The 21,766-nt window shown below is 34.4% G+C and overlaps 1 protein-coding gene across 10 annotated transcripts in view; it reads left to right on the top strand.

Annotated features, from left to right (window-relative positions):
* The window catches only part of sema3e (sema domain, immunoglobulin domain (Ig), short basic domain, secreted, (semaphorin) 3E), a 128,649-nt gene that overhangs the window by 90,334 nt on the left and 16,549 nt on the right, over window positions 1-21,766 (top strand). For all 10 annotated transcript variants that reach the window (XR_015514381.1, XR_015514380.1, XM_087292325.1 and 7 more), the window contains 4 exons: window positions 6,612-6,708; window positions 7,694-7,810; window positions 14,718-14,860; window positions 16,545-16,659. Coding sequence is in view for 8 of the 10 variants with exons in the window: in XM_087292325.1 (XP_087148451.1) it covers window positions 6,612-6,708; window positions 7,694-7,810; window positions 14,718-14,860; window positions 16,545-16,659 (472 nt within the window). In the remaining 2 variants the exon portion in view is untranslated. The remainder of the gene's footprint in view (window positions 1-6,611; window positions 6,709-7,693; window positions 7,811-14,717; window positions 14,861-16,544; window positions 16,660-21,766) is intronic.

A 21,766-nucleotide genomic window follows, 5' to 3' on the forward strand; every position in this document is an offset into this window, starting at 1 on the left:
GAACATGCAGCCAATGAGAGAACTCATTAACCGCATGTTCATGACAACAAACACAACACTGAAGCACACGACAAAAGCACGGGACCACAATGTAAACACCGAGCCACGTGCTTTGACAAGAGACGCAAGACACGAGCACACGATAGATAAACACCTTACCGTGCGCTCACACATAAGCAACGTGCATGCTTCATCTCAGCGCCAACCAAAACTGAAACCAACTAGACAGAGGCGCCGAGAATAAAGCAGCGCGCTGCTGACAGAACAAACACAAACACTAGTACAAGAGCGTGCGCGTCTGAGGGACGCAGAGCGTGCGCGGCCACATCAAGTGGCAGCGCGCACACTCTGCGTACACCCACGACGGCGCGCGCGCGCACACACAGAGACAACCAGACATGAGTAGTGTCAGAGCTCTGCCACCAAAACAAGAATTTAAAAGGCCAAAGTGGCAGAACCCTGACAGGCAGTTCTGTGGGCACATGCCTTTTTGATGCCAGAGGTCAGAGGAAAATGGCCAGACTGGTTTGAGCTGATAGTAAGGCAACAGTAACTCAAATAACAACTCTTTACAACTGATGTACAGTGTGCAGAAGAGCATCTCTGAAAGAACAACTCAGAAAACCTTGAAGCAGATGGGCTACAGCAACAGAAGACCACACTGGGTGCCACTCCTGTCAGCTAAGAACAGGAAACTGAGGTTACAATTCACACAGGCTCACCAAAATTGGACAATAGAAGATTAGAAAAATGTTGCCTGGTCTGAGTCTCCATTTCTCCTATGACATTCGGATAGTAGTGTCAGAATTTGGCATCAACACTATGAAAGCATGGATCTATCCTGCCTTATCAACGGTTCAGGCTGCTGGTGGTGTAATGGTGTGAGGGATATATTCCTGGCACACTTTGGGCCCATTAGTACCAATTAAGCATTGTGCCAACATGACCACAGTGTACCCATCTTCTGTTGGCTGCATCCAACAGGATAAAGCGCCATGTCAAAGCACAAATCATCTCAGACTGGTTTCTTAAACATGACAATGAATTCACTGTACTCAAATCTCTTTTTTAAAATGCATTAAATAACACTCTTATATTACTGTATAAATAGTAAACTGTTAACATTATGCACTTCTTAAATTTGTCATTCAGTAACGATTCTGAATAATATATTTCCCCTTAGTGTTTATGAATGACACCGTTCTGCTTAGCTGGCACTGGCAGCTTATTTGGTTTTTTGGCCAAACCTTCACCCACGTCTCTGCTAGTTCCACTAACACTCAGTGTCATTGTTCTGTGGCCATCAGTTTGAAGCGATCTCCCACCTAACATTTCAACCCTCCGAACTGCACGCAACATGATCTCCAAACCTCCTGCTAATTTGAACCATGTGTCCATCCACAAGGTGTACATGTGAATTTGTGAGTGCGTGACCACGATTACCTCATCAGCCTTACGGTGTGCTGATTATCATGTGAATCTATTACTATTTCATCTTGGATAGTACTTCAGGCACATGAAACACTAAAATAAGCAGATACACTCACCACAAGCCCTGATGCGAACAGTTTGTTGATCACAAGACTGTGTGTTAAATGTCCTTTGAAGTACCTAGAAATACGCAGATTTCTTCGATGTGTGACAAACTCTATTTTGAAGATGAAGACAGGGCAGTCTAATCACATGGTTCTGGTGATGCATGACATGGCGGAAAGTTCCTATTTTTGCGATTAATGCTATATTTTCAAAGGAGATGTTTACATTATACACTTTACTCTGTGGTTCAAAAACATGTTTATTATAAATTACTACGTTTTTCCCCTTGCAGATATCTTCCCGACATCACAAAATAACAGATGAAACCATTCAAAAGCGCAGACACACAGTCTACATTATTATTTATTTAGTTTTGTAAGGGGGAAAAGTGCTCTACAATAATAATGTCTAGTTTTGACACAAGGGTTGCTTTTTTGTTCGGTTGATGAGCTTACTATCAACAAACATTCACTGCTGTGCATATAGATGTTAACGTTACAGTTGTTTATTCCACCAAAATGCCAGCTGCAAAAAAGACAGAGATTTCATTGCAGCGAAGGCAGGGTATGTTATTTATATTTTCTTGGATTTTGTATAAGGGTGGTGATGTTTGTATCTAATTTTTATATGACACATTAACATATGTAAGCTGAGAAAATATTATATACTATTCCATCTATGCTACTGAGACATTCCAAGCATGGGATGGGTCCTCCTGGTGTGGAGTTCCTCACAGCTCCAATACACATCTCTTGTCATTTGCTTACAGTAACCATGTGCTTTTTTCCATACACAATTGATCTGCTTGTGTTCTTCCTTCATATAACTTTGTCATGTTTGGTTTCATTTGACAGTTTATGACTTCAGCTTTGTAGTGATGAAATCAACAGAGACATTGATAGATGCCACTTTATCTCCTCAACTTTGCTCTCATGGTCAGCTGGTTTTGGGGGTTGGTTTTCACTTATGTTTGACAATGCTTTGACAATGCTTTGCTCAGGTAGATGTTGATCTGGGAGAATGGCTTTTACTCTGCGTCTCCCGCACACCGGTGCGTAGCCTCATATGCTAACAAAGGCAGTTTCACTGTCTTTGTTGCTCAGCAGTGCATATGTTACAGCTAATTTCTTTATTCAGTATGTTAGTTTGTTTCATATTACCTTCTAGATATTTAAACATGTAACTTAATAAACAACTTTGCCTGCTTTAAGCTTTGAGATTCTTTCTCTTTATCAATGATAATAACAACTTTAACAATGGATTTTAACATGCCTCCTTCAACTGCTTTCTGTTTCCGACTATTGGTTCAAAATAGCAGCGTAAGCTTCAAGTCTTACAACATATAATACAAATAGCTAGGCTTGTAATCTTTATTAGTGCGTCCAACGAATTATTGCATTCAAAAAAAGTTTGGACACATGGATGTATTGAATAAATGTTAGTTTCATGCCACCTTTTCTTCCATTTTTCAGCCAGTTTTTTCTTTATGAGCAAAACCTTTTGGAAATCTATAAAGCTGTTCAGCATTTCTTAATTTGGCTGATTTAAACCGCTATAAACAACATAAAACAAAAACATTTAGATGTTCTGACAGCGATTCCTACATAGAAGAAACACTTCCTGCCCTCCGTCTGAATTGTGTGCGTCATCAATGACGTCACAGAAAAACAACCTATAGTATTTTTAGCACCTCTGCTAGAGTTTCTGAGCTAAAATGCATCTAATTCATGCCAGCCAGTCTATAACAGCAATGTTGAACCTGTGTATGTGTTTCTCTTCTTAAAAAACAAACAAAAAAAGTAGTGTAGGGAATGCTGCTATTTTTACATTTATTTTAAAGTGCTTTCAAGCACTAATAAAACAGAAGCACAATTCTCTTGCAGTTTTTTTAACACATTTGAGATGTTGCCTTTCATAGATTAAAAGTGTAACGGGATTAAAGCAGGATAGGATGGTTAAATAAAAGGGAATTCCTGGAGACATGGGAGAGTTGACAGGTGTGGGTTGTACAATAAAGATCGTTATGTCTATAGAAGTTCTTCTAAAGATATCTGTGCAAGATATAAGAGTAGTAGTATATCCACAGCATCCTTTCCAAATGTACTCTCTGGCCACTGTCCATAATGTCCTTCTACCCATCTTCATATCTTCTAATTGGTTTTATTGAGTAAGTTTATATCGACATTAATAATCTGTAATTTTCACCAATAATAACCAATAATCGATCATTTTAATGTGATTAAGACAATACTCTGATTAAAGGTCTACCATGTAAACAGCTATTTCTGATTAATTTAGTCTGATTAAGGTTATAATCGAACTAAACAGAAATCGAATTAAAACATGTGGAGTATGCAGACTTTAGTCGCATTACTGAAGTGCAGTACGGATATGTAAATACCCTAATCAAACTATTACTGATGTGTCGAATTTGTGCCACATTTTGCGACAGGATAGTCTTTACAAACATGACTGTTTGACACTATTCTCTGCACCTGCCATGTTGGTGAAGGACCACAGACACCTGCATCAAGAAAGGCAGAGTTTTTTTCACCATACTGCGTGTGGCATCAAATTCCATTAAAACAGCACTCTTCCAGCAGTTCATACTCGCATCCAATATATTGTTTGTCACAGATGAATACAAGACATATTTTTGAATAAAAATGAAAGTGCCAAACTGCAATTAAAGTCAACAAATTAAAAGTGAAATACCCTACACTACATGAAACTTTGGAGGAAATGTGGATCACGTGGTGACGCAATGACGATTGAATTATGTGCTTCAACATGTAAAACAGGATCATGAAAGGAACATTCAAAAAGCAACTCATATGAACACCTTAATCATGTTAATGTCTTATTCAGATTAAGGCCAATTATTGCTGATGTCCATGTAAACATAGTCACTGTCTCCATGTGTCGTCTGGCACAGAACGGCTGTACCCATAAACATGCATGATCAGCACATGCTCACTGGAAAACCAAAGTCATTCAAATAACATGTCGACAGGAAATTTCTATGCAATATGCTTTTTCCTGTTGCCTGCAATAGCACTACTATGCTGATAAAATAACAGTTCTAGTCTTAACTCATTCACAAACTGTCAATGCAGTTTAGTATCAATGAGGATAGTTTATTGGCTTGTTTTTTTTTTAAATGATATATAGTTATTACAAAGCGTTTAGGTGCATCCAGAATTTTGGGGTTCGGCCATATCGGTGCATCCTTACTTCTAGATGAAAATTTTGTATTGGAGCGCACTCGCTTATACAGTAGATAACCTTAAGACTTGAAGGAAGATTTGTGGGTTTATAAAGGACCTTACGGCATGCGCCACAGCCAGCCTTTATGATTTATCCCCATAATTCTCCCATGTAACAGCACGCTTCATAAAGTGAAACTGAAGTTATGGCTTCAGCTGAGGATTTATTTCCATTCCCGTTTCATATGAAGTTAGAGGCATGAATGATATGGAAAAACGCCAACCCTACTGAATGATCCATAGACTGAAAGTGATGGATGGACCGGTGTTTGTTTCTCTAGGGATCACATGCTGTGAGAAGACACAAATCAAGCTAGTGAAAGGGTTTTGCGATACATTTTGCGTAGTATGTACTGTCATCTTCTGGTAAAAGCGACTCGTGTTGTGAGAGCAGAGAGAAAGTGATTGTTCAAAGAGCTTTTCATGGCCTTGAATCTCATTTTACCCTCCGTTGCTTCACCTGGATGTTTTATTTCCCTTGAGACCGCAGGAAATGCAGTGTGTGTCTAATGATGAAAAGCCACTGTAATATACACTGATACTGATGTGTTACTACATGATGCTCAATGATACAATTCGCCAGAGGGCTGATTGATTATTCCCCTTATTTTTTTTTCTAAGAACTGCAGATTTTTGCAGTGTCAGATTTCTGTTTGGTCTACCCTGCTGAAAATACCAGCTTAAACCAGCATGACTGTTCTGCTGTTCACCAGTAAATCTGCTGGAGGTGGTCGAAAAGAATCTTTCTCTTGCTGGTTTTAGGAAAGTAAATGTGACACCAGTTTATCAGCATCTCATACTGGTGACAAATGGGAAAAGCACAAAATGTGCTGGTCACCAGATGGTATTTAAAGTGGAGAAAACTTCACGAGGGAAGAATAACTTTTGAAAAGTATAGTTTTTATTATTGTGGAAACACATTTTCAAAAATTTGAAGTTTGATTAATCGAATTAATAGATTATTAATAAAATATTTGCAATCATTCATCACAATAATTGATTTAATATTCCTAATAATAACAACAACTATTTATTAGGATGAGGATGATGATAATAATAATAATTATTACTAGTTTTATTATTATTATTATTATTATTATTATTATTATTATTATTATTAAATCAATAATTGTGATTAATGTTTACAAATATTTTTTTCGAATAATCCGTTTGTTTAATTTATTTCATTATAATTTTAATGTGAATAACAATAAATATAATAATAATAATTATTATTATTATTGAATCAGTAACGTAATACAAATTGAAATCATAATACAAATATTCCATAAATCAATTTATCAAATTTATTTAATAATAATAATAATAAGTATTACTGTTATTCTTAAATCAACAATTATGATTAATGTTTACACATTTAATAATACTCTATTCCTTTGACTAATCAAACTGACCTCAAACTTTTGAAAATGTGTTTCCACAATAATAAAATCAACAATAAAAACAATAATAATTATTAATCAACAACTGACATAGCTATACTTTTCAAAAGTGACGTTTTCTTCACTTTAAATACTCTGGTCACCAGCAAAGTATTCAATTTGAATAATAATAGTTGTTATAAAATCAATGCATGTGATTTTAATGTTTACAATTTTTTTTAATAATAATCAATTTGTTCAATTTATTTGATAACTGGAATAATATTAATAATAATAATAATTACTATTATTATTATTATTACAATAATAACAATATTTACTAACAGTATTCCTAAACTGTATTATTATTATTATTACTATTATTATTGTCACATTGTGGTAAAGGTGTGTTTTATGTGCTTTACAGCAGGAGCGAGAGTTCAGGTTGGAGTCTGACCACATAGAGAGTGGCAGAGGAAGAGTCCCATTTCATCCCAACAGCCCTTTAGCATCAACCGTCTACCGTAAGTGTTCATCTCTACAAACAAATAAATAAGTTTTGTTTTCAGTCATTCATCCTTAAATTTATTTCATATACTTTCACTTTCCTAAAGCCAAATATTTTGCATTATTATGCTTTATGCCTATTTAAATTCCTCTTTTCATCATTTTTTAATTTATTATTATTATTATTATTATTATTATTATTATTATGTAGACATTGTTGTTGTTTATATTATATATTGTTGTTGTTTTTGTTGTTGTCATCATCATTATTATTATTATTATTAGTAGTAGTAGTAGTAGTAGTATTTTAACAGTTGAATATAATTACTCCTATTTATAATATATTTATTTAATATTTTTCTTATGTTGAAATTAATATTTTAGATAATTTTTATATAATCTTGTTATAATTTATTATGAATAATAACAGTAATAATAATCCAGTCATTCAGATTTTTAAGCATATATCCTAAGCATTCTTACACAAAATATTAATGGATATCCTTTAACTTTTCATCTAATTTCATGTACAGCTAAATATTTCTTATGCCTTAGTGTCCTTATTTTTCTCCTCACCATCTTACTGTTCAGTGTTTGTGTATGTACGTGTGTGTGCGGTCTTGAAATCTGAAAGGAAGAGAGTGTTTTTATCCAGAGGCCACAGAGCATGAAAGCTTTTTATAACACTCGATGCTGTGGCTGAATCACGGAAAATTGAGAGATGAATCTAATGACTTCCTTTCAGTTTGTGTTCCTCTGGGTTATTATTCAGTCTCTTCCAGCATCAGGATCCTTTTCGAAGCGTTTTGAAGCTAAATTGATATTGGCCTGTAGATCATTACTTCTTGACTCAAGGCAGGATTTATTGCTCCAACTGCTGAAACTGAGAGTTTTTTTACAGTGTCTGCAGTGAATCCTAGTGGTGAATTGGTGTATAACAAACAGAATGACTTCTCTAATACTGGTGTGTTTTTTGTGTGTGTGTGTGTATTTGATTGACAGGTGGAGAGCTGTTTGTGGGCCTGTACACTGATTATTGGGAGAATGATGCCGCTCTATATCGTTTAGGCAATCACAGCTTCATCAGGACTGAAGTGGGCGACAGACAGCAGCTGAACGGTGAGAGGAAAAACATCTTAATATATATAAACACTTGTTGTTTTGTAGATGGCCTAAATGATATATAAAATTTACAACATTGCCAAAAGGTAAGTAGGTAATTTGTAAATAAATTCTAGCCTTTATTTTTTATATCAGCCACAAAACTTCTTATGCATCGTTTCATTTACAAAAGCATAACAAAATGGGGAGACACATCTGATTTTGATTATGATGATAATTATGATTATGCTGATTATTTAATCAAATTATACAATTTAAACCAATACAATTTATCATAATTGAACTTAGTAGTACTTATTCACAATATTATTATTATTATTATTATTATTATTATTATTATTAATATATAGCAATAATAGTGGTTTTTGCTGCTGTTAGTTATATTGTTTAATCAAAATATACAAATTAAACTAATCAACTATACCGTATTTAAACTTTGATTTGCTTATTCACTATATTAATAAAAATAAGTTTATTATTTTTGTTTTTGTTGTTTTTGTAGTTACTGTTTATATTATTTAATCAAATTATACAATTTAAACAAATCAGTTATATCACAACAAAAGTATTTTGAAGTATTTTTATTATTGTTGTTGTTTTTATTATTATCATTTTTATTGATTATTATTATTATTATTATTATTATTGTTGCTGTTGGTGTTATTATCATTTTTATTGATGTTACTATTATTATTATTATGAGAATAGTTTATCTGCTCATTCTTTTCTTTCTTTTAAAAGCTAAATAGAGCTCTAACAAGTTTGGTGGAAAACTAAGTTCACATCGTCCACATTCTAAAATTTACATTATAACGGGATGTCCCGATCAGGTTTTTTTGCCCTCGAGTCAGGGTCCTTGGATCTTGAGTATCTACCGAAACCTGATTCAATACTTCTGTAGTACATAAAAAATTAATAAAGAATAGCGAAAAAAAAAAAAACTAATCCAGGATGTTCCTTTATTTTTATTTTTTTTTAATTCACCTTATTTTAACATTCAACAACTCTGTTAATAAACCGAGCAATCATGTGAGGTAAATTCTTCACTTTTGGACTTTAGTGCAACAGAAAAAAAAAAAATCTAATATAAAAACAAATAGTACCTCAGCTTAAAATACCAGACAGGCGATCCCAAGTGTAAATATCTCACAGTTTGCTATGGCAATGGTAAGATATTGCAATGTTGTCGTCATCAACTTTATAATACCTTCAGACCGCAGATATACTGTTTCCGTGTTCTACTTTGCCGTCATTTAACCAATAGCATCTCTGTACCAAAGTGATGTTGTGCCGCACACGTTACTGTTTCTGTGTGAAGTCAAGAAAGATGCCTAACTCTGTGCCACCGTATAACTATAGATGTGTTAAAAAATAATAAGACTATATATATAGTTTGACATATATTTTTATATACATATATTTTCCAGTCCTGATCGGGAGGTAACGTCTGATTCCGATTGAGTCTAAAACCATGTGATCGGATCTGGGCATTCCTAATTATAACTGACACATTTGTTTGTTTGTTTGTATTTTATATTTTTGTATTTTATTTTTTTTTTATTTATTTTTTTTTTTAATAGTTTGACATTTTATTAAAATAAAAGTTTTTTTTTTTATTCCTCCTTTCTTTTTTTAATCAGATTTTATTTAATTTTTTTATTATGTTTTATGTATTGTTTTAATATTTACATTGTAATATAGCAGGAATGTGATTCTTCTGATTCTACTGGGCTCGTCTTCCTTTTTTATCCTCGGCTAATCACATGTCTGAACAAGCAACTGCTTTAAAAATGTAAAAATAATAATTTAAATACATTTAAATCAAGTAAATAAAAAAAATATATAAGGCATTTTGTTGTTTAAAATCAACTCCAGCTAAAAAGTGCACTAATAAGTAGGATCTAACTTAGAGTGACAATATGAAAATTACAACTTTTAGTACAATTAAGTCTCAGACATAGTCACTACCTACAAAACGGCCGTGCATATAAATGTGCATATGGATAAAATGGAGCATTAATTCAAAAGTGAAGCACAGGTTGTCATATGTGTGTGGTTTAGGGAGGCCTGTGTTGCCCTGCTGTGAGCTGCTTTAATGCTTCCCTTTGGCTGTATATCATCTCCTGCAGTCATACAGGAGCTCTGGCCTTCAGCCCAGATGCACACGACAGAGACTGATGTTTTTAACATGCGTATCACTGAAGCCTCATCAGAGGTGCAGATCACACATCAGACCCACACCAGTGTGACTGAACGAAATCCTACTGCAATGCTGCTGCCACTGTATTATACCCTGCACAAAGCCCAATCGTTCTGAATGGATGGAACTGGAAAAACGAAATGACAAGGCTCAGACAATGCTCATTTATTGTGTTGTTACATTGGTAGTGTTCTCTAAAAACTATATTAAAATCTTAAAATGTGGTTTTTACTTTTTGGTTATTTTAAGCTAATTAATAAATGTTCTAAATGACTACATTTGCATTGTAAATTGTAAAGAAAGGTCATAAGTAGTTTACAGAGTGAAAATAAAATTAAGTTTTGCACAATTAAAATATGTATAAAGTCAAAATTGTTAGACGCCGTGTGAACTTTAATTATTTTCTTTCAAATATTGCACAAATGTTTAACAGAGTGAAGATTTTAACACATTTTTGAACCTAATAGTTTTAATAATTAATTTTTCATAGCTAATTATAATTTATTTAGCAATTGCCATGATGACAGTACTTAATATTGCAACCCAGGCTCATTCTGAAAACGCACCGCTAATACATTTTTGGAGAGCACCAAATTCGCAACTTTTTTTTTTTTTTTTTTGCACAAATATCTCCCTCAAGTGCCATTCTCACCTGCTGTTCTTGCGTAAATCCACTAGAGGCAGTTGTGGACTGATTGACTTACTGAATGACAAACCGATAGACTGACCCACCCTCTTCATTTCCTAAACCTAACCAATCTCTGCGTTTCAAGTCCATACATGGTGAGCTACTAAACATACTGGTAACAGCGGGAAAGCCATATGGAGGTCAGGGGTCAGCTGGTGGAACGCGAAAAGGATTGGCATCATACTACTCAATAGCGATTGTTTTCAAGACGAAATGCAGCCATACCTACTTCTTACTACATAATTTGCCATCTTAAGAAATGTAAATAGCGCTACGTTTTCACAATGTGCCCATGTTGTATTATTGTTGTATTATTATCTATATTGTACTAGTTATTCAAGATACTAGTATTCAGCTTAAAGTGTAATTTAAAGGCTTAAATAAGGTAAATACTGTAGGTTAACTATGCAAGTTAGGTTAATAAGGGAAGTCACTGGACAACAGTGGTTTGCATATCAAAAAAAGTGAAAACCAAAATATTATGGGAGCTAATAATAATGTCTTTATAAATGTTAAATAAATAACTTTAATTCCAGCCAAACAAAAATAAATAAACCTTTCTCCAGAAAAAGATGGATGTAAAAGGAATATCATGTCATTTCTTCATTAAACATCACTCATTGAATATTGCATTTGCCTTTTACTGTATATATGGTCGGATACAAGTGGCCGAAATGAGTTTCCTTCGCAGCGTGGCAGAGCACACCCTTATAGATAGGGTGAGGAGCTCTGTCACCCGGGAGAAGCTCGAAGTAGAGCCGCTGGTCCTCCACATTGAGAGAAGTCAGCTGAGGTGGGTCGGGCATTTGTTTCGCAAGCCTTCTGGTCGCCTACCTAGGGAGGTGTTCCAGGCATGTCCCACCGGGCGGAGGCCTGGGGCAAGATCCAGGTCACGCTTTAGGGACTATAGCAGCGTCTCAAATGGCACACTATGCACTCATGCACTAAGTGCTTCTCTACTTACACACTCAACAGCATAGTACAAGTACTGTCGTCCCAAATGGCACACTAATGTTTTTTTACTAAGCAGAAATTCAAGCCGTTTCCCTGATGACATTTGACGGTTGCCAAATTAGTTAAATAAATGACCAAACTACCAAATAATACCTGCCATGAGTATAAACGCATTCACCATCGGGAGGCGCTATTATCACTCTCATAGGAGAATTTTGCTTTCACCGTCCAAAACAAATAAAGTGTGGGGTTCTCTCCTAAGACTGCTGCCCCCGTGACCCATACCCTGAAAAGCAGATGAATGAATGAATGAATGAATGAATGAATGAATGAATGAATGAATGAATTTCAGATGCACACAGAGCAAATGAGGCAACACGGTGGCTCAGTGGTTAGCACTGTCGCCTCACAGCAAGAAGGTTGCTAGGTCATGTCCTGGCTGGGTCAGTTGGCATTTCTGTGAAGAGTTTGCATGTTTCTTACCATGTTGGCGTGGTTTTCCTCTGGGATCTCCTGTTCCCCCCCCCACAGTCCAAAGACTTGAGGTATACGTGAATTGAATAAACTAAATTGGCCTTAGTGTATGGTGTGAATGAGTGTGTATGGTTGTTTCCCAGTACTGGGTTGCAGCTGGAAGGTCATCCGCTGTGTAAAACATATGCTAGATAAGTTGGTTGTTTATTCTGCTATGGCGACCCCTGTTGAATAAAGGGACTAAGCTGAAAAAAAAAAAGAATGAATGTTTATAGCTTATACATATGTAAATAATATACATGTGCTTGTTAACCTTATATTTGAAAAAGTCATTCTTAAACTATGCCAAAACAATAACTAAATCCTGCTTTATGAACTGGATATACAATAAACTGCTACACTGTAACCATGTTAGTCCAAACTGTATACTGATTCATAAACTGTTTTTGCCCATCATGCAAAATGTGTGTGTGTTTCCAGTAAGATGTGGAGTCTATGCTAATAATACAGTGTTGTCTCGCACTCGTCACGTGTGATTCAGGCTCCTGCTGTGATGCATTAATCATTCAGAGAGAGCGAAGAGCAAGGAGTATGACACGTACCATCAATCTCTGTGAGACCCATTCACATCCATTCCGACATAATAAAACACGGTCAAATACCATCACATCCTGAGGTCATCAGCTCGATAGCACACAAGTGCGTAATGCGGGGCAGAGAGCGCGACTCCATGGGGACTTGTACATTTTCTGTGCGTATTCGACAGTGTGAGGTGGAGGTCTGCGTGTTGTGAATGGTGTTAACTGCTGTTAAGTGTTATCGCTTCAGACTCACGGGGTGCTGAAGATTTAATCCCACTCACACTCGCTGCACTGCGGCCTTCAACATGCAGAGCACACAACTTAAGGGGATAAGGGATTTGTTTGTGTTAGACTATATTGGGAATATGTATTTTGTGCATAAAATGTTAATTATAGAGTTGCAATCAGAATTATTAAACCCCCTGAATGATTAGCCCTCTTGTTTATTTTTTTCCCCCAATTTCTGTTTAACGAAGAAAAGATTTTTTTTAACACATTTCTAAACATAATAGTTTTAATAACTCATTTCTTAATAGCTGATTTATTTTATCTTTGCCATGATGACAGTAAATAATATTTGACTAGATATTTTCAAGACACTTTTATACAGCTTTACGTGACTTTTAAAGGCTTAACTAGGTTAACTAGTCAGGTTAGCGTAATTAGGCAAGTTATTGTATAACAATGTTCTGTAGATTATTGAGAAAAAAAAATGTAGCTTAAAGGGGCTAATAATTTTGACCTTAAAGTTACTTAAAAAAAATTAAAAGCTGCTTTTATTCTTGCCGAAATAAAACAAATAAGACTTTCTCCTGAAGAAAAAATATTATCAGACATATTGTCAAAATTGTTTTGTTCTGTTAAACATCATTTTAGAAATATTTTAAAAATAAAAAAAAATAAAAGGGGTTTAATAATTCTGATTGCAACTTTAGTTCATGTTGCTTTGATTTTAATAGTAGTTATTATATAATATTAAAAATGTTGTCTGCACCAGTGGTGTAGTAGTTAGTGCGTCGACACATGCACTCCGGTGCTCGCGGCGACCCAAGTTTGATTCCCGCCTCGTGGTCCTGTGCCTGTGTGTATTGAAAATGTTTAACTAAACATCTGCTAAATATATTACTAATGCAAAGTTTGGAAAAGAATATAAAACAAAAGAAAGGTGATTCAACACATTGCTCACATATTGGGGTGGGTGGGTATACGTAGATCGCTAGGCGATCATGAACCGAAACCATCAAGCTGCTGCTGTTGTATTTATAGAGAGAGAAAAAAAAAAACTGCAGTGATTCTCTGAAATTGTTAGCCTACTGAAATGTGTATATTCCATACAGAATATGAAGCTGATTGGTCCCTTCTTGTCATTAGACTCGCGGTGCATTTGCAGCATTCTGAAGATGTTTTCAGCTGGGTGTGCCTGGAAGACCCAACATGTGTGCACAAGCCAAGCACCTTCTAAATATTTGAATGGTTGCCGTCATTTGCGATCTCCAGCTGTTGATCTTCTTGCACAGACATGATGGATTCACCCGATTTTTTTGACAATAGGGTTGCAGATCTATACCTTTGGCTTCATTGGGCCTTATACCCCTTCACAAAGAAACTTTAGAAAGACGTCTGTTTCTCGCTCAGAATAAATAAAACTGAAATAATTTTTGATTTCTTCTGCGGCCTGGTACCAGTTGGGTCCATGGCCTGGGGGTTGGGGACCACTTGTTTACAGCATGAAATAAGTACATTTTAACAGTTTTTTAATACTTAGAGTAATCATAAATCCAGAGAAACTGATAATTATTTTATTTGTTTTGTTCATTCAAACATTAATTGATTTATTCAATTGATTTCATAATTATTTAGTTTTTATTTTATTAATTTCTAGTAAGATAGTTTAAAATAATATTACAACTTAATCATATCAAACAGATGTAGTCTTGGTGAACGTAGGAAACAGTCTTCTTTGTAATTCTGACCATATGTCTTGTGTTTGTGTTTTTCTTTCCCCAGAGCCCAAGTTTGTGGGTTCAGCGGTGATCCCTGACAATGACGACCCTGCTGACGATAAGGTTTACTACTTCTTCACAGAGCGAGTGGCCGATGTTGAGGGAGGAAATAAAGCTGTTTACACCAGAGTGGCCAGAGTCTGTGCGGTATGGAACACACATCAGAAAAACTTTAAGTAAAACTAGCTTTGTTCTGCATACATTCAGCTGTAGTACAGTATGTAACAGAACATTCCTCACTATCTTCAGTAGCATTAATCTAAATCTAAGTGAAAAAGGACTAAGTGAGCACACATGATAAATTAAGGTTTTATGAAGCCAAACGTTCAATCTATGCAAGAAACTGAAGTATTTAGAATATTTTTATAATTTTACCTTCAGCCTGAAAACAATTTCATCAACACTGGAAAACCAAAAAATCTTAATTGAGCATGTTAAACAATACACCAATAACTAAAATAATCAGCTTTTTTAAAATAACATTTTTGCCACAGTTTACATGGCAGCAATAACCCACTAATGCAAAAAACAGTTTACAAAAATCACTTTTATATGCGAACACATCTTTGGGTCAGAAATGTGTTCGAGTTTGCGGTATAGTTTCTCCTCCTCTACTGTAAAGCTGTTGTTAAGATGCTCTTAAAAACAGTAAAGATGTGTTCCTCTCAGATCTCACACATGCATACTCAATAATCAGACAAAAGCAAGTTAATGCATTTACATGCTTAAGCCGTTTATGATGGGAATGCACTGAATTTTTGGTCACTAAAAAAATTATTGACTGAAAATAATCTTGTCTGTTTTCATCTAAAAGAAAAAAAAAACAGACAAAAATATGAGCCAAAAAAGGCAATGCTATGCCAAACTGCCCCTCATTGTTTACAATGCTGGTTTTACTCTCCCTCCAGCCACAATCACTGTGGGATGTGAAGCAGCTTTTACATCAGATGCAGAAAGCGGTGCTTTATGAAACCCATTTATTTCAATGGCTTACACTGCAGTTTGTTGCTTCACTGACCAAATCCCAAGAGCAGTGGAGCATACCGTCAACTATCTCGCATTATGGTCAATTAACAAAATAGAACAATGTTCTACTATGTGGATATTTAGCTTATGTACATGCACTTAGTTGTGTATGAACAACATGCTTACCAGAAAAGCAAAGTCTGCTTAAATAAGTCCGATGAGACATTTTATGTAGTATACTTGTTCCTGCTGCTTACAGTAATGCCACTGTGCTGTCATGCCATTGCTGATAAAATGATGCCTCTCAACTTGTTCAGTCAATAAAATGTTTTTATTTTATTGACTTGTGTTAATTTTTAAATCGGTTGATCTTGATCTATTGTTTTAAATAAAACAAATCTCATAAAAGTATTATCTATTACTTATTAAAATAATAAATTATTATTACAAAGCAGTTTTGGATTCAACAGGTTTCGGCCCAGAATTTAAACTTCAGTGCATACCTAGCATATGACCCCACTCCAGATAAAGAAAATGGCTTAATGTGTTTAGCTCGTTATCTACTATCAATTAACATCGAAGGCAGGGAAATATAAAAGATACAACAAAATATAAGCAACCTTCTTTAGTCAAGCATTATGATATAAATGTTTTAAAATATATATGGATTTAGTCAGAATATAAAACCTTTTAAGAATAGCTGTCAATACAGATGACACCATCATGATGCAAGTTTAGAGCAAACGTTATTAAACAGCAGGAGATGTTTCTGATCAATCACATTTGTCTATGTAGTTTCTGCAAAAGAGCACCACCCACAGGTGAGGTGAGCTTACGTGCCTTTTCATCTCTTTCCCTCTGTCAGAATGACCAGGGTGGTCAGAGGATGCTGGTAAACAGATGGAGCTCTTTCCTGAAGACACGTTTGATCTGCTCAGTGGCAGGACCCAACGGCATTGACACACACTTTGATGAGCTCGGTAGGGGAGCTTCACTCTTTCTGTCTGCCTCTCTGGTGGCCTTTTTTTCATGCCTGTCTTACACCAAGGAAGTATTTCACATAGAGCCACTAATTGTGCTTATGGAAGATATGAGATGAAGCCTAATATGTTTACCTCACGTCAGCGAAAACTTATACTGTGCAACAAAGAATACTGGCGTGGCAGAACTAGAACAAACTAAAGTTGTTGTTTTTATCGTAAGCATATGACAGTAAGATTCGTAAATTAAATTTTGCATGTTTACCTAATGTTCTCTTTTTGCTTGAGTGTGCAATGTGTTTATTTTAAAAGCGAATCCTAAGCTAGACCTGCCTAAAAACATTGATTTAAGTCTAGATATTTTTACTACATATGTCACAGTTTGAAATAATAGCATAATGTCTCCCAGAGGCATAAATAAAGGGAAAAAGCAATGCTTTTGTGATTTGAAATGTAGTTAGGTTGTTGTAGATACGATGGTTGTTTCACAAAAGGGAAATGAAACATAAAACAATTGGCTCAAAGGGATATTTATCACATGAATTGAAATTTACTCGCTCACAAGTGGTTTTGAATTATCAGTTTCTTCTGTTTAATGCAGTAATACAACATATTATGAGGAATGTTGGAAAAAAAATGTCTATTGACAGATAGTCAATGGCTGTTTTTTTCCCTATATACCAGGGGTGGCCAACCCTGTTCCTGGAGAGCCACCTTCCTGCAGATTTCAGTTGCTACCCATATCAAACACACCTGAACCAATTAATTAGGACCTGAACACCACGTGATAATTACAGGCAGGTGTGTTTGATATGGGTTGCTACTGAAATCTGCAGGAAGGTGGCTCTCCAGGAGCAGGGTTGGCCACCCCTGCTATATAATTTTCCACTATATGTATGTCTTCCTTTATATATTAGTTTACTAACAGTATATTGACCTTTTTTTTTAAACTCTGAAGTGCACCTGATTTTGCGATTGTTTTAGAACGTCTGATTCAGACACCTATGGGAGAAATGACTAGCAAAAATAAAAGGCAGAAAACAGTCTAACCGCTTGCTTCACAAATAAGTGTGTTCGACTATACATGCAAAGGAGGATAATATAAGGTCAGTTTTCAACATGAAGCAGCAGAATGAGTTATTTTTAACGTCTAAAAGTAAAAATCTTGAGCCAAAAAGATTCCAATTGCTGTGCCTGCTTCCATGTCAAGAATAAGGTCAATAATTTACAGCATTCTGTTCAATTTTACTAATCACAGTATACAACTAAAATACTAAATATATGAATTATGTTTATTTATTTGACAAGAAAATATCATATTACTTAAATTTGACACACTGATAACCATACTGATGTAAAATTCAATTGTGCAAACTAATAAAAATAACTAAAAGCATTAAGGTTGCACAATATATAGAAAAATTATTGTTATTGCAATAATGTTATATGCAATATATGTATCGAAGAGAAGTGGGATATATTTAATTTATTAAACTATTTGTGTTTAACCTGCATTAGTATTTTAACCAACATTGACCAATCAGATAGGGGCCTTGCTTGCTTGCTTTATTGACTTTATACCTGCCTTCCCAGTAGGCGCTGATATGCTATTGGCTAGACAGTCCAAAGGCTGGCCTAAGTGCTTCAGAGCAGCGAGCTTAAAATAAATAGTTTTTTAAAGTCTAAATGTTTGCACCTTAACATTGGTTTAGCCTAAATTAGATTTAATTGAATCGGAAACATATATTTATTTTGTCTTTATTTTAGTATGATCATTTTATAATTGAATTATAAAAAAAAGCTTTTTTTCTAGGGAAATTTTAGATTATAAGAAATATCATTATTGGGTAATTCTTCAACTACGGGCACTTTTATGTCCTTTGATCATATTCTACCTTTCTATTATATATTTTTCATATTATTCAACCTCCTTTTAGGTGTCAAAATCATTGTTTTCACCTTGTTGCACACCCAGAGTTTAAAACTTCAACAATGAAAATAACATTTTAAAATATTTATCTGGTTTCTATTAATATATCTTAATTAAGCACTTGTGAAATAATTTAAATATTTTCTATAGCTATTAATGTGAGACTATTATCAATATTATTTTTTATACAAAATATAGCTGTCGCTTTAAAAAGTTTGTGTGAAAGATTATTTAGGTGGTTTCTATGAAAATTAATAGTGCCATCTGAGAGCATGTTCAAGATGGAGGGAATTAAATTTTTTTATCAACAACACTTGAAGAAAAATTCACGGTAAATATTAATTGATAAGTAAATACATGTATTCTACGTCATGTTGTACCTTCAAAGATGTTTTTAAAAACCAAGCAAAATTAAGGTAAATAAGAGTGTTTTGTATACATGAAAGGCTATTATTGATTCAAAGCTAATCGGTGAAGCTATTTTTACAATAAACGGTTGAAATGTCATTGTTATCAGCACACACATTTTTAAAAAATATTTAAAAAGTTCTCGTCACACATTAAAAGTGTATTTACAACGTATAAGTTCATGCTCTATTTAATATACAAATTTAGTTTATTTATTTTCTAAAGCTCTTAACCAAATTAATATTAAATTTTAGAGTGTGACAGGTGTACAATTCACCGTACAACTAATTTATTTAATTGGCAAATGTATAATTATTATATATTGTGGAAAGATTGGTTAAACTAGATACAAAAATGATCTTAGACCATGTTTGACTGTCATAATTTATTTCATTTTGAAATAAAAGCTGTATATTAAGGGTGTGCTGGAATTGACATTTGTATGATGGAATTTTTTTTTCTCTTCTTATCCAAGTTTGTCCTCTTACGGATCTTAAAACTAGACAAATTATTTAAACTTGTTACGTTTAAATGAGTTTACTTTTAAAAAAGTTTAAATTACGGTTAAACTGTTACGTTAATTTTAAACTAGTTTTTTTACTCAACTTCACAAGGATAAAAGTATCACGGATCAGGAAGGATGAGGGAGCGAGGACCCAATTGCAGACAAAATTATTTGTTAAAATCAAACAGGAAGGGAAAAACAAACTACCCCGAGGGGGAAAACATGAATAAAAGGTAAAAAGAAACTCTACTGTGCTGGCAGGACAAAGCAGGGCTGGACACAATAAGACATAAAGTAACACACAAACAGATGAACACAATTAATAATAATGGGTTAACGAGGAGAGTGGGACCAGACAATAGACGGGCGAGCACATGACACAAAGAGACAACACAAGCCATGCGCTCACATAAAACAAGGCAAGAACACGCAGCCAATGAACTCATTAACCGCGTGTTCATGACAACACAAGCATGCGGTGCATGTAAACGCGCACCACGTGCTAAACAACGCCAACAGAAGACTGAACGCAAGACACGAGTACACAATGAATAAAAAAAAACTTACTGTGCACTCAAACACACAGCGTGCATGTTTCATCCCAGGGCAAACGAAACCAACAAGACTGAGACGCTGGGAAAGAAACATCACGCTGCAGACAGACGAACGTAAAGACCCGGACAGGAGCACGCACCTGCAAACATGCAAAGACCTCACGCGCCCGCGTCAAGCACAGTCCATGCGCATTCACAAATGGCGCTCATACAGAGACACAGACACACGACAAAACAAGTGCTCGACCCAAGAAAACTCGAGCCAAGCACTACAGGACTAAACAGAGTTAGTGTCCGGACTCTGCCACCAAAACAAGAATTTACAAGACCAGAGTGGCAGAACCCTGACAAAAAGTGCCCGTAGTTGAAGAATGACCCTATTGCAGTATTTAAGAAATACCATATACATACTTAAAAACAAACAAAAAAAACATAACAATGTTGCATATTTTTCCAGTAGTGTGCAATAAACTATATAGCCTAGCTCTTGCATTGGTGATATACTGAGGACTGGAGGTCACTGTCATGCTCTCAGCAGTATCTGTAAAGCACTGAAGGATAAATCAAGAGGCCTGCTTGACCAAAATAGCCACAATGGCAAAGGAAGAAGAAAAACTGCAGTTTTAGCTTCAGTGATGATTCATTTCTTCCAGCACAGTGATTTTATTCATCAGATCCCTCAGAGCAAGACTGCTGATGAATCAGTTTTTTTCATTTCACATTTTGCCTTCCACTGTAGAGATTTCATCACGTATTCATCCATACATCTGTCCATCCAGACCATTTTGCAATAGATCTCCATGTCTTCGCAGTAGTTATCACAGTGTGTATAAGACTGTGGTGTGATCTGAAAATCTAGATGTGTTTCATCTTTACTGAACTTTGTAGTCTTGTGAAGGATCTCTTTGAGGGTTGTTTGACTTTCAGATGAAAGCTCATTCATTTCTACATCAATATTCGCTTAAGCAACCAATTTGTCCACAAGATTATTGGAGATAAAGATTATAAAGATGAGTGCAAAATGTTTGTACTTTAACTGATTCTCATTTGAAAACATTTAAAAATGAGCCCATTGGTTAGGTTTGTCCATATCTTACCCAAATTTGACAGGAAACAACCCAGCATTTTTAGTGTGTAAAAGATACACTGATTGTATTGATTAAAAATATTGCAAATATGTTGCCAAATAATAATTAAATTCATTTTAAATCTCAAGAGGCACTTCAATTAAAATATTTAGTTATTAAGCTCTTCCGTAATGATACACAATATTAAGGATCAAGATTATTATTTTTTTGTAATTGTTTAATTTAATTTTTATTTATTTAAATTTATTTTTTTTGTATTTAATTTTTCATTTAATTGTATTATTTATTTATTTATTTTTAAATTAAATAAAAAAATATATAAATTTATTTATTATTGTATTTTTATTTTTTATTTTAATTAAATGTTTTATTTAATTTAACTTTACTTTCAACTTTTTTGGTCTCTGTCATGTAAAATATTAAAGATATTGCAAATATATTGCCAAATGATACTTTTTATTATACTTTATATTAATACTTTAAATATTAATTTTAAATCACTTCAATTTAATTATTTACTTATTGTTGCTCTTCCATAATGTTACACAATATTAGGGATTAAGATTATTTTTTATATTTTATTATTTTAATTTAATTTATTTTTAAATTAAATTTTATTTCA

This window comes from Danio rerio, chromosome 18 (assembly GCF_052040795.2).
Source record: "Danio rerio strain M-AB ecotype USA chromosome 18, GRCz13ab, whole genome shotgun sequence".
Classification (NCBI taxonomy): Eukaryota; Metazoa; Chordata; class Actinopteri; order Cypriniformes; family Danionidae; genus Danio; species Danio rerio.